Source organism: Chamaea fasciata, unplaced genomic scaffold, assembly GCF_029207755.1.
Source record: "Chamaea fasciata isolate MVZ Bird 193981 ecotype frontalis unplaced genomic scaffold, bChaFas1.0.hap1 SCAF_3, whole genome shotgun sequence".
Classification (NCBI taxonomy): Eukaryota; Metazoa; Chordata; class Aves; order Passeriformes; family Sylviidae; genus Chamaea; species Chamaea fasciata.
The window spans coordinates 27198168-27212737 of NW_027094088.1; the positions used below are offsets into that span (position 1 = coordinate 27198168).

The 14570-nt window shown below is 33.3% G+C and overlaps 1 protein-coding gene across 1 annotated transcript in view; it reads left to right on the forward strand.

Moving 5' to 3' along the window:
- The window catches only part of DNAH8 (dynein axonemal heavy chain 8), a 126370-nt gene that overhangs the window by 66922 nt on the left and 44878 nt on the right, over positions 1 to 14570 (forward strand). Inside the window, exons 50-59 of the mRNA XM_066178428.1 lie at positions 814 to 1055; positions 1138 to 1278; positions 4540 to 4777; positions 5742 to 5884; positions 6385 to 6519; positions 8601 to 8723; positions 9719 to 9932; positions 10466 to 10575; positions 11186 to 11349; positions 14365 to 14557. Coding sequence (XP_066034525.1) covers positions 814 to 1055; positions 1138 to 1278; positions 4540 to 4777; positions 5742 to 5884; positions 6385 to 6519; positions 8601 to 8723; positions 9719 to 9932; positions 10466 to 10575; positions 11186 to 11349; positions 14365 to 14557 — 1703 coding nt within the window. The remainder of the gene's footprint in view (positions 1 to 813; positions 1056 to 1137; positions 1279 to 4539; positions 4778 to 5741; positions 5885 to 6384; positions 6520 to 8600; positions 8724 to 9718; positions 9933 to 10465; positions 10576 to 11185; positions 11350 to 14364; positions 14558 to 14570) is intronic.

Here is a 14570-nt window from a genome sequence, read left to right on the forward strand (position 1 = left end):
AAATGCATATGTTTACTCTATTAGAAAATTTCTATATTCCAAATGATGCCAGAATTCTAAAATTTAATTGCCAAAAAACTTAGGTATTTACATCTATGTTTGTATTTCAAAGTATAAGAACAATAACCTGATTTTAAGAACAGAGGAATGAGCATAGGTTTCATTAACTTGGGAGGGACCTGTGAATATTCAATGTCTCTTGTCTAGTTGCTCAAGGAACCCTTATTTTAGCAACAAAATACTGAATTCCCCAGCCTCCATGTGCTGCTGGAGTAGGGTTGGGACAAGAGGAGGAAGGAGGAAGAGTTTGATTAGGTTGTGAAGAAAGAGGTTGAATCTGGAGAAAGAAAATAGAGTGGGGTGAAGTTGTTCTAGGTGTTTTTCTTTGCTTCTCATCATCCATATCTATATTAATTTGCAGTAAAACGTTTTCCAAGTTGAACCTGTTTTGCCCATGATAGCTGTCAAGTGATCACCCAGTTGTTATCTCAACCCACAAACATTTTCACTGTATTCTCCCTCTTTGTCCTGTTGAGGGAGTGTAGGGAGAGAGTAGCACAGTTTATATCTGGTAGCCAGCCAAGGTAACAAATATTTAATACTATAAAAGTATATTTGCTCCCTCATTTGCTACCATTTGTTTCAAAATGCAATTTATTCAGTAATGAGCATCCATATAGATGGCAGAAATTATAAAGAATAAAATAAATTTTTATATGACATTTAGGTTCTAAACCATCTTTTGTACACTTATTTTCTTGGTTTTTTTTCAGCAATGTGATATGAACTATCTCTCTTTTAATTTTTTTCCAGGTGAAAATGTGTTTCTGGTTTTAGATGGTCCTGTAGATGCAATCTGGATTGAGAATTTAAATTCAGTTTTGGATGATAACAAGACCCTCACTCTTGCAAATGGAGATCGAATTCCAATGTCTCCTTCGTGCAAACTGTTATTTGAGGTCCACAACATCGAGAATGCCTCTCCAGCAACAGTTTCTCGAATGGGTATGGTCTTCATCAGTTCTTCTGTACTCAGCTGGAGACCAATATTGAAGGTAAGATAATTATTGCTGGCTGCTCCTTATTATACCTTGCTATACATTTTATACAGAACATAATTGTGCATGTTTTTTTCAGGCATGGCTGAAAAATCGCAGTGCTCAAGAAGCTGAACTTTTGCAAAGTTTGTATGACAGAATCTTTGAACCAGCATATACATATATGAAACTAAACCTTAACCCCAAAATGGAGCTCCTGGAATGTAACTACATTATGCAGGTAAAACAGATACTGTATGAGTCTGTATGAATTGACTGACAATAATAAACATGAAGAAATAGCAAGGAGAACATTTGATCACCATAAAATTTAATTTCAAAAGATTGTCTCCTGACAAAGAAAAGCTCAAAAACAATATTTGTTTCTTGGGCAATATAAGAGGAATTGTGAAGATGTGTAGAAGAAAATTTTTCTTTTCTGTGTTACTTCATACCAAGGCTTGTCTTCTAATGACCAGAATTTGCAGACTTTGGTAAATTTCCAGAATCATGTATTTAATAAGCTAGTGGATTCATTTTGGTTCTTTTGCTACCAAAATATTGTGGTAAGGGTCACTGTATCTCTACTGGCAGTGTCAGCAGAGAGGAAGAGGAATCAATCTATCTATCTTTTTATCTTCAGATGTAATAGGTGTAATTCTGTCCATCAGCTCTTTCAAGGTCAATGTAATAATTTTTGCTTTTCCTTTCATATCAGTTGGAATTCTACCTTGAGTGGAATCCAAACTATATCAGTGATTTATTAATAATATAAATATTTGGCAGATTTTGCAAGGTTGTAAATCCTGTACTGCATATCTCCAGCTGATTTGTTTATGACTCTGTTGTCATCTGCAGATTCTAAGTTTCCAGACTTTCCATTTGTCCATGTAATGTCCCTTTTATTTTGACACACTCATAAAAAATTCAGTGGTGCCCTTGAAGAAGAGTCTAGACAAGATAATGTTTTGGATAGCACAGTTTAATGTTGAACTAGTGAATTTGCACCAAATATCTTTTTGCTGTTCATTAGAGAGTTAGTTTCAGATTTTCTAGATTGTGAAGTATTTTACTGCAAACTAATAGCCACAGTAAATGCTGGAGAGCTTAACTGTGCAAGTGGAGCATCTTTAGAATTGAAGTACCCAGGCAGAAACTATTGAACTAATAATTTTATGGTGTGAAATGCACAACATTTTTGAGAGAGGTGTTATTTTTCTTCTACATTTCTTATCTATGAAACCTCTGACTGAACTGAGCTTGTCTTCATAGAAGATTTCTCCTGTGATCAAAAGTTTCTATTATTTTTGATTAGCACTTGTTAGGAAGTGTCAGCAAGTCAGTCCTCTGTTCATGCTGCTTGATCAGGGAGATATTTTCCTGATTTAAGCTGTATTGAACATTACTTTGAGCGAATGAAAATCTCTAGTAAATTTCTGTCACATCTATGACAAAGTAAATAACTCTTGACAGGCCTCCATGCTTGTGTTATCTAAAAGCCAGTGATGCCAGACATTTTCACCCTACTTGTGCCTTAAAATCCCAGTTTTGCCATAAATGGTCTCTGTGCAGAAGACCTGCACCCTATTAGCCTCCTGATTTGCTGGGTCTTATGTCTCTTTAGTGGTTGTAGGATTTAGGACATACTGCTTCTCTTTAGTTCATGCATTTTCAAAAAATGCAACCAAATCAAAGCAGTTGCATCTGGCAGACTTGTATTTGAGTTCCAAAGCTGAGTTTTGGATGTTCACCCGAAAGTGCACGTTTACCTGACTATGTACCATTTGTTAGCATTCACAATTTAAGTTTCTTATTCATGTGCAACAGCATTATAATGGTTTCATATAAATCTGATCTCACCTTTGCTTTCCTCCTTGTAATTTCCACTAACTTTCTAACTCTTTATGCATCCTCTGACCCACCTCATTAGGTAGACAAGTATCATTTACCTTAGGAGATTCAACACCATTTTTTGTTTAGCATTATCCCGCCTTACAAGCCTATTGAAAATCAGTAAACATGTAGCTAAAGGAGATCTTGTTGATATAGTCTGCATGAAGGATCAAAGGTGTTTGACATTGTTCTTTACCAGGCATTTTCATGGATGCTAAATAGTCATAGCAGAAGAAAGGAGTTTCATTTCTAGATAAACAATGTATTGGAAGATAGGAAATGGATTATCAATTCTTGGGAAGGACAGAGGTTATCACTGATCCTGAGGCACCCTTGCTGGGATCAGTGCTGTTCAAAATGTTCATAAACAATTTGGAAAAATTTTAGGTGAAGAAATTTATTGACGGTACTAGATTATTCAGGGTATTAAGGACAAAACAACTAACCATGAAGAACTGTAGACAGACTTTATGAGACTGAATAAATAGGTAATAAAATGGCAAATGAAATTCAGTGAAGATAAGCATGAAGGAGTTCACACAGGAAGAAAACAAACTGTTCAATACCATGAACAACAGACCTATGGGACATCTTGCCAAAGGTTGTAATAGACAATGAAAGTTTGTGTAGGCTCAAGACCAGGCTTGCTATTTTCAGGGTGGAAAAAACCACATGGGATTATAAAAGCAGAAATAGTGCGTATTGTTCAGAAAGACACAAGCTGAAGAGGGCACCAACAGGAAGTACTATACCAGCACCATCACAAGCCAAAAGACTGTTTTTTTCTGATACTCTTCTCCACTTTTGGCCACTATTGCAAATGAGATGCTGGGCAAACATTAGAAGTATGTGTTGCTTCCCACTCCAAGTATGAGATGCAAGACAGCAGAAAGAGTACTGATTCCAAGAGTTGACTGAAAATCTGTTTCACTGTTAAAAAACACATATTTTGAAACAATACGCTGCACGCTGCCTTGTATAGAAGGAGACTACGTATGGGGGTTGCCTAAGACAGTCAAACATCTGAATTCATAAGCAACATCACAGCATTGTAGATAACCAGTTACTATTTTTCTAGAATCTGGAGTCTAGTTTCTTAGAAACAGAGTGAAGCAATCACATAATAGAATAATTTAATCTATTTTTTAAAAGATGAGAAAATGGAAGTTAGTGTGATAGATACATAAATTGTACCATAAATGAGATAAATATATCAGACAGATGCTGAAAATTCTTCCATGCTTAAAAATGGAAAGAAATGGCTAGGCTTCACCTATTCTTGGGATTCTGAATATAATAAAATCCCTTAAAAAGCTGTTTTGTTACCCTAGCTCATAAATGACATTTGTTTTGTAGGCACGATTTAAAAGGATAACTGATGATCAAATTACCTAAGTAATTTTGAAAATTTTGTTCTGTTTTATATAGCTATCTTTAATAAATTTTATTTGGTTTGTTGATCTGAGTTTTATGTTTCGTGGTTTTTTGTAATCCGTATTGATTTAAATTTTGAATACATACATTTAAATAATGCATGTGCATACATATATAGGTAAATAAAAAGTGATTATATAATATTTGCTAAATGCATGTTTTACAATATTTTCAGTCTATTAATCTTCTGGAGGGCTTGATTCCAGTGAAGGAAGAACATGGTGTATCAGCTACACAACTTCTGCATAAATTGTTCAACTTCGCAATAATGTGGAGTTTAGGTGCCCTTCTGGAGTTGGACAGTCGAGATAAACTTGAAGCCTTCATTAGAGCTCATGATAATAAATTAGACTTACCAAAAATCCCTCGTGGCAGCAATCAGACGATGTATGAGTTTTATGTTAGTGATCGTGGTAAGAAAAAGAACCAATATTGTTTTTTAAACTGTCATTTTAAAACTCTGTTACTGCATTACTCCTTTTTATACAGTCGTGTGAATTGAGGTTTTTTGTCAGTGTAGACCCAGCTCATCTGTGGATGTGAGAAGTCAGAGACAATACACAGAGTGCTCATCCCTAACATTTTATTATTTCTTTTAAATTTCCTTCGTACAAATTACTTTTCTATTAATTTTGCCAGCCTAAAATTTGTAGATAATTTGTGCTTAGGCTGGTTTAATTTAGCTTAATATTATTTTATGCCTAATTTTCTTACGGGTGGTAGTTTTTGTTAAAGGAATAAAATCTGATTTTAATTTTGCTTAGTAATTTTTACTCCTGTCTAATAACCGGTCATAAATCTGAAAGGTTATAGAATTATAACAATATTAAGATATTTTGATTCTTGATATTTTGATTCTTGATATTTTGAACAGTGTGTTATTTTCTAGAACATGTTTTTTAGTTTAAATAGCACAATAGCATTGTCACAAAAATCTTACTGTCATGACAGAGTATGTTCTCTTCTGAAGAAATTAATTTCTCTCGTATCCAGATTAAATTTTTTTTGCCAACAAAATTGATTTAGTGTGCACATATGCAATCCATATTGCCATGTCCCATAATTTTTCCCCAGCAGTGTGAGAATTAGTTTCTAGATGAGCATTCTTTAGGATTTTTATTTAGATAAGAATATCTAAATTTAATAAATATGTCTATATTTAGTAGGATTACTGATTACAGGTCATAACTAAGAATGTCCTTTGTCAGGTGCATTTTAGACAGATTAGAGAAAATTTATCCCGTTTGATACTTTGTAGCATTCTACCCATAATATCTATTTTTAAATTATTTTATTAATGAAATATTGAATGTATTGAACATGATCAGAATATTATGTTGGGGGGTTTTTTTTGTTTTTTTTTTTTAATCATTTCAGGTGTCTGGGAGCACTGGAGTAATAGAGTTCAGGAATTTGTTTATCCAACAGATCATGTACCAGATTATCCATCTATTCTGGTTCCAAATGTTGATAATACCAGAACTCAGTTTTTGCTAAACACAATTGCAAGACAAAAGAAAGTAAGTACAGGATTACATATTGAGTATATACCTACCATATAAAATAAGTAGAAAACTACTTAAAAAGCAACTGGATGTTACACTCATTCTTCATCTTCTAGTTATTGTCTCTAGTCATTGCTTCCCAGGTGCGTCATTATATTGTTTTATTTTTATTTTCTTAACATGAATCCTCTGTAATTATTTTTGTGCATGAGCAAAACTTTAGAATATAAATGAAAGAATTTACAGGAAACCTTCTTAGGGTCATCCAGTAAAAGAGACTGCTGCAACAGTCTTGTTTTTTCTATTCCCTTTTAATTGTGAAAGGAAATTTCTTAGAGAATCTATATGGGATGAAAAACACACGGTCTCAGTGCATCTGGAGACAACGAAAACCTATCAAAAATGTAGGATTTAAAAATAGACACAGAAACTATTCTTTTCTCAAAAATAGGTCTGTTATGCATATATAAATGTAACTTTCGATATTACTTATGTGGTTTAAATGTCTGTTACAGGCTGTTTTGCTCACAGGAGAGCAGGGGACTGCGAAGACAGTCATGATTAAGGGATATATGAAGAGATATGACCCAGAAGAACATTTGTCAAAAAGTCTAAACTTTTCATCTGCTACAGAACCATTTATGTTTCAGGTAAAAATATAGATTTTAAACAATATTGCAAACCATTTCCTTGCCAAGTGTATAAGAGTACTTAATTCTGATGATAAGTGATTTTGAATTAAATTCTAAAGGATCTTTTTTGTCTAAGTCACTTCAACATTCCAGAAAATTCTATTAAAAAAAATTTTTGCAGATCAGAGTTAAATATAGCCACTTGCATAGAGATACATATATTCATGGTTGCTGTGTGGTTTTTCATTTTGGAATTCTAAGAATCAAATTTTTTTGCGAAAGACCTTTGATTATGTTTTTAGATTCTTGTTTATACTTTGGGTTTTTTGCTGATTCTTTAGTATACAATATTAATTTTAATTTTTGTTAAATAAAGACAGATTTCAACCTTTAGATAATATTTTTTCTCAACTCAGGAGTAGCTACAGCATCAGAAATTCAATCTTGAAAGACCTCTAGCGTGACAACTTTGTAGAAACTTCTCTTTCCAATGTAACTGGTAAAAATCCATATAAATAGAAAAAAATGCTGTACATAGTTTTTCAAGTGATTGAAAGGATGTTTTATAACACTGTGGTATGATTTGATATTACTTATTTGCTAGGATGGGATTCTTTATGTTAAATTGGCTTCATTACCAATTCAATGCAGTGAATTCATGGTGATGAGCCTCTAGCAGGAAAAAGAATTCCTTTTGGAATATTTCTTGATTGAAAAATCTATTCGTGGAATAGGTCTTACAAACTCCCTTCCAAATTTAGGCATTTTTTAAAGAAGCTAATGTAAATGTTATTAAGAAAACGGTGAGAAATAATAGAATAGACACCTATTTAAAACAAAAAATTCCAGACTCACAGAATGACTGCTGAATTTTTCCCAGGAGGTATTCTTATGTATAAGATCTCTGGTCATGGTTTGTATCAAAATGAGGCAGAATAAGGCAGTCATCCTTTCATGCATGCAAGGCTTATTGAACAGTCAGTATCTGTCCCAGGGTCCTTTACTAAGCATATTATGGGTCTTTAGATCATTCTTGGAAACAAATCCCAGATTTGCTCATCTCTGATACAGAGGGTGTGTGAGAGGACCTTAGTGTGTCTTGTCTCTGTTGCAGTCCTACAGCACCTCAGAGGAGGGGCTCCCTTAGCAGAGAGTTATCTTAAGACATGGCTCAGCCTGCTGGTTTCCAATGGAGACATGTAGCAGAAAAGCAAGTGAAATGCTTCTAATCACTTGAAAGAGTTACACTCAAGATTTTAAAATTTTTTTAAAAAATTTTCAGTCACCATTCTGAGGCTATTTGAACGGCTGTGTGATTTTGGATGCATTAAATGTGCTACAAAGATCTTAATTTCTTATGTAATCACTTACCAGTTTCTCTTTTTCACCTTAATCACATATTCTCTGTATGTCTGTATCTTAAAATACTCATGAATATCCTGTTGTAAAAATGGGACAAAAACATTGGACAAAAGATGTGTTCATTTTCTGTTTCAAAAATACTATTAATACTTTTATCTTTATGACAGCACATGCTACATTACTCAAATAGGGTGACATTTATGCTTTTATAGAGAAAACATTACTTGTCTAAGGAAAACATCTGGTACCATCTTGTAAGGGGTTTTTTTTCTGTGATTGTTAATGTATCTTTAGAAAGACTTTTGAGCTGTGGAATTTTGAAGAAACATTTCAGTTATATTTCAATCTTCCTTGTCTATTGCATCCTCTTTCTTGCCACCAAAATACTAAAATTTTGCACTACATCCCTCACAAGACACCTGGGAAATCATAATTAAAGGAATCTAAGTTGCCTCCATGTGTTCTGTGGTTGTATTGCAAATATTAAACAAGTGATATTAGTTAGGGAAATGAAATTTCTAAGTTTGGAAACTTTTTAAAAACCTCTGATAGTCAGAAGTGGATTGCAGGAAAGAGTTGGATTCCTTAGGAACTGGGTTCCTTAATACTAGAATTAAAGATGAAACTGCTAACAAAAAGAGAGAATCATTGGCTGAGTGCTGTAGCAGGTTTTTCAACAATGTTTTTCAAATATTGTTGCTTTAGATATAAAATGAAAACTTTCTTTACCTTTTTAGAGGACAATAGAGAGTTATGTAGACAAACGTGTTGGAAGTACTTATGGACCACCTGGGGGCAGAAAGATGACTATTTTTATTGATGATATAAATATGCCATTTATCAATGAATGGGGAGATCAGGTAAACCTTTTAATATTTACTACTTATTCTCAAATTGTTGTGCTTTTTATATATATACACATGGGAATCAGTGGACTTCTTAAATATTTTAATTAACTGTTAATTATTGGAAAATCTTTAAAATTTTAGTACAGTGACACACGAAAAAAGAGAGCAAATTAAATTGACTGATGAGATGTGTAATATAATGATGCTGCATTTTACATAATCTCCACTTCCTTATTTTTTTAAGACTAAAAAAAAATCAGCACCGCACTAAAGTAGCATATTATCAATTTCAGAGTGACATTAATCTGACAGCACCAATAAATAAGTTTCTGCCAAGAGAAAGGGCAATACTTTGGAGAGAGAAATTAAGGATGTGAAAAATTCAAGGCCTCCACTAGGTCTTGAATTATGGCCACAAGACATGGCTCAAATGTTTTTGATGGGATAATGGTTTGTGATTAGTGACATGCCACATACTATGTTGGTTTTGGCGTGGTATGTGAGCACATGCATAAGGCTTGCTGAATATCATTGGAGCACTTGTTATGGAGCAAACTATGGAGCTGTAGAGTGGAATGAAGAGTGAATAACCTTTTCAAAAGAAGCATAAAAGAAAGAATCAGTTGTTTTGCTTCAAAGGAGGCCCAAGAGCAGGCTGAAAAGCACAGCTGGAACATCTGCAGCTGAATTTCCAGCAACAAAATAAGGAACAAAACAAATTTTCCCACAGTTTATTTCTTTAATTTTGTTTAGTTCAAAAGAATACAAACACATTTTCTTGACATTATATGGCAGTAGAGCTCTGAAACAATTTTCCTGCCATTAGAATCACATAAACCAAGATCTTCCATATGACTAAGGAAAGTAGTTTAATATGTTTTTAGATTAAGGTAACAATATCTCTCTATGGATTAGGAGAATTATAAAAAGAAGTTAAATTATCATGGTGTATTTTCTTCTTTTCTTGCATAAATTGCTAATTTGTTCCAACTTACATAAATTTACAGATAACAAATGAAATTGTCCGTCAGATGATGGAAATGAGAGGAATGTACAGCTTGGATAAACCTGGAGACTTCCTTACAATTGTAGATGTACAAATAATAGCAGCAATGATACATCCTGGAGGAGGCCGTAACGATATTCCCCAGCGTTTAAAAAGACAGTTTTGTGTATTCAATTGTACATTGCCATCCAACACATCCATCGACAAAATTTTTGGTACTTTTTTCTCTTGTTTTAGTACAATTTATTTCCCTTTGTAATGGACCTAAAATTCACAAAATTATGCTTTCTTTCTCACTTTCATCATGCAAATTTGGAGTTCTTACAGTAAAAGAACTGAAGCTGTGGTACAGCAAAAATAGTGCTTTTCTTTCTAATTTCTGACAAACAAATATTAAGAAAGTAATGGTATTTCCTGCAACACTATGAGCTGCTAAAGACTATTTCTATTTAGGTTAACGTTCCACCTCTGAACTGTCTGAAGGGCACTCTGTTGCTAAATTTCTCAGTTCTGGTAATTCTGTCAATACAGGATATGGCAGAAAAACAGCACTTACTGCCCGATGTTTCTATCCAATTCAGAAAAGCCATAGACAACAGGGAAAAATAATTTCATCTGTAATTTTAAATTATGTTTTACGCATATGTTATGTTATGTTTTAAAGGACCACCTATTTGTCTTGCTCATGACCTCCTTTATTCTATCCTACAAGCCAAGATTAACTGTTTATTGTGTCTTGTATTTTCAGGTATAATTGCCAATGGGTACTTCCATCCCTGTAGAGAATTCAACTCTGAAGTATGTGATATGGTGGAAAAATTGGTCCCAACAGGAAGAATATTGTGGCAGCGGACAAAGGTATAAATTCAAGGAAAGTTTTATTTCTGAATAAAGTGACTATTAGTTTAATTTAGGCAACTATTCCCTAAGATCATATCTATAAGAAAAACCCAAACAAAAAAACAATCCACCCCACTTCCTCAAAAAAAAGGAAAAGGAAAAAAAAAAGATTTATGAAAGCAGAATGGTCTACATTGTTTTTGAGATGAAATCTGGAAAATATCGTATTTCAGTATACAAGACAGATGAATGGAAATATCAGTCCATTCATTCCTGTAACTCAATTCATGTTACCCAAAGCTGTAATCTCCATAGCTAAGGAACAGGGAGTGAACTTCTTCATGAATTATAATTTTTAATTTATAGAGCCAGAGCAACACGTGAGAAAATTATATGTTGTAAGTCTTGATGTTCTACATTTTGTAATAGATCCTGCTTTCAAACAATTAGATATTCTTGGTGACTTCTTATAAAGAGTTTTCCCACAGTATTTTGTGTGAAAATTGGTATTTTTGTTATTTGTTTTATACGTGTTATATGTGTTATTAATGATAAAGTTATAAATTTTATTATTATTGATTCTTTCTAGATGTTACTGATTTTGAATATTAACAATATTTCTCTTTAGGCAAAGATGTTACCTACACCATCTAAATTCCACTATATCTTCAACCTTCGGGATCTTTCTAGAATTTGGCAAGGAATGTTAACTATAAAGGCAGAAGAATGCAAAACTAGCACTGTTATCCTAAGACTGTTTAAACACGAATGTACCAGAGTAATTGCTGACAGGTATAATAATTACAGCATTTTATATTTAGTAGATTTAGCCATTTACTTCATTTATGCATCTGTAAAAGTTCTAAATATTATAAAACTTATTAGGCCAATATGAAAAAAAATATTTTACATACAGTCTGCATTGGAGTATTATTCCAACAAATATCATGGTATGTACTGATAGATTAACCCAGTAACTGAATGTAAAACATAAAAAAATCTACATATTATATATTTTAACCTATTTTTCCCCCTTTGGCTGCACTCAGCTGATTCCACTGTAGAAAAGAAAACTTTATGGTTTCCTAAATTTATACACGTAGGATAATTTAAAATTGCTTTGCTCTCCTCACAGAAAAAAATCAGGATTGCATGATTATGTCTAAAAATTGGCCCACTTCCTATAAATCTCTTTCAAAATATTCATAAAACAGACATAGCTATGACCTGTATGTCTTGGAGACCAGTATTAATTTTCTGTTCATTGTGTTTCAATTTCTTGTGAATTTATAGATGTAGCACTATAGTTGCTGCTAAAAACCTGACATATACCCACTACTATTCTGAGTAGTCATAATTAATACATTTTTTCTTACTCTAATTCCCTGAGGAATAGCATTCATGATTTTTATCAAGTAATATTTTATACTTAAAGCATTAAATTTAAAGATTGAGACTTAAAACCAATTATGTCTATTTTCTTACACTTCATTGATTTTATAAAGCTATCACAAAGTGAAAGGAATGGCAAATATTTTGTCATGGACCCAAGAGGGCATTTGAGAGTGCTTTTGCTTTTAGCTACACCTAGAAGTTTTGAATTGAAAAGTGGTCAGGGATTACCTGCCATGACCAGAATGTTTTTGGTAGTCAACACAGCTGCAAAGCCTTAAAATAGAATGTATGTATTTTAACATGCTGACTACATAACTGCAGTCTGGTGAAGATGATTTGGCATGTTAGCAGGCAAGAAAATACATAATGATGGCATTGTATCAATATAGCAGGGTCAGCCTTAATCATATTATTCAATTAACTTGTCAATGTAAAAGAAGGAGGTATAGAAGAAATATAAGGAGTTCTGTCTCTGTTTTTTAAATACAAGAGGGACAAAGTGAGATCCTCCTAAGTATATGTTGATATGTGGACTTCAGCATATATTCAGCTGAAACAGAAAAAACCCCAAGATCTATAAAACTTAGAGACGAATTGCACATTGACAAAACTGGTGGGTAAAACAACTGCCCTTCATTTCATGAAACAATTCCAAACAAAACAGACCATTGTCAAAAAGTTTTGGTTACCATCCTTGCCTGTATCTTCTAGAACACCTCATTGTCTTTCATCAGAGCCCTGAGTCAGATTACAGAGTCCATCTCTTTTTTTCCCCAGAAGGTGCCTTAACAAATTTAAGAGCCAAGGAACATTGCTGTTATCACCAGTTTCAATATCCAATAGGAACCATAATCTTGCTCACTTTCTCCATTCTCCTAACATGCATAAGCTGAGTTCAGAAAGTGCATGCAGGAAATGTAAGAGTAGATCTTATTCATTGGCTGTCAAGAATATAAAAACAAAGGCCAGACTTTTCTGCTGACTGAAGTAGTTATTTCTTTGTGATCACTGAAAGCCCATCCACAGCAAAATATTAGCAGTGCTGATATTTCAGTCTGATAATTTCTAACTGTCTGAACTATCATATATTGCACAAACTTACATATTTGCTAAAATTTATGTCTATACATTTTTACGTGCAACAGAGTGCTGTTGATATGAGATGGGGGAAAATGTTTAATTTTAATTTAGAGCTAGGATCTGTCCTACTAAGGCAAAAGTATAATACAGAATCATATGATGTATTATTTTCTGCCTTAAAGATGGGAGCGATATCACTGGCATTTATAGGTATGTTCATATATGGTTTTAATTTGTTGTGGTATTTTAAAATGCATGGAAGCTATGTATTTGTACAGATATGATATATATATTAGAAAGAGGGATATAGAGAGTGTAGTCATGCATTCCCTGTTTCTATGCTGCTTTTAAATTTCCTAGTGGTTAATATTATAATGTCATTACTAAAGACCTCTAACAATAGTGATGTAATGCACATCTAGGCTGTTTCTGTAACAGTTCTTCAATTTAGCTTGTCTTATTCAAAAACTCACAGCACCGACCTTCTTCATATTTGTTCTACTTTCCTCTCAGTTGTATCACTGAAAAGAAGTAAATATATGGAAATATTTTTTTCTGTACTTGGACATTCACAGTTTGAATTAACTTTTCTATGGATGAGGTGATTCTTGTCTTTTACGTTTGCCTAGGTAACATTCTTCATTGTTTCACCGATAAACATAAGCAGAGTAGTCAAAGGTCTGATCTGTATTAAAATCAGATTGAATCTGTTAAGGGAAGCAGATAAAGTTGTTGACACAATGAAATATAGTCACTACATGTATATGTTTCCAGACTTTAATTAGTTCTGTCAACCCCAATGTGTATTCCTCTCTGCTAATTTTGGGGTTAAGTGTTGAGAATGGAGTCAGGTTGCAGTGGCATATACTACCTTCCTTTCACTATTCCTTGTCTAATTGCAGTTTCATAGGCAGTATTATGATACCATAAATTATGCTGTTCTACTGCAGGCTGAAAGATGATAAGGCTCACTTAGCCATGGTTATTTGGGAAAGCGTTCACCCTTTTTCATCTTCTTTTGTCTGAAAAATTAAATGATCTGCCATTGTCTCATTCTTGGTGAAAGTTGGAAAATCAAGTTGTTTTGTTTTATATTTCATGTCACTGTCTATTACACTTTATAGTATGGATGCATTTGATTTTTATGAGTGTTGCCTAATCCATTTCTGTGACTACTTTGTAGTATGTATTGTCTAATAGGAGTTTTGTTTTAAAATGTTACAAGGGATTTGTTTGTTTGTTTTAGTTTTTTTCTTAGTATTTAGATACCTGTTTCCTCTCTATATGACTAGAAATATTTTTTTGAAATTTGCCCTAATTTATGATTTTCAGGTTTAATACACCCGAAGATACAGTCTGGTTTGAACAAAATATTGATAAAACAATTGAGGAATGTGTGGAGGCAGATTTAAGCGAAGTTCTCCAATCTGAACCATATTTTGTAGATTTTTTAAGGGATGAGCCTGAACCAACTGGTGAAGAACCAGAAGATGCTGAGCTTGAAGCACCAAAAGTTTATGAGGAGGTATTTCATTTTA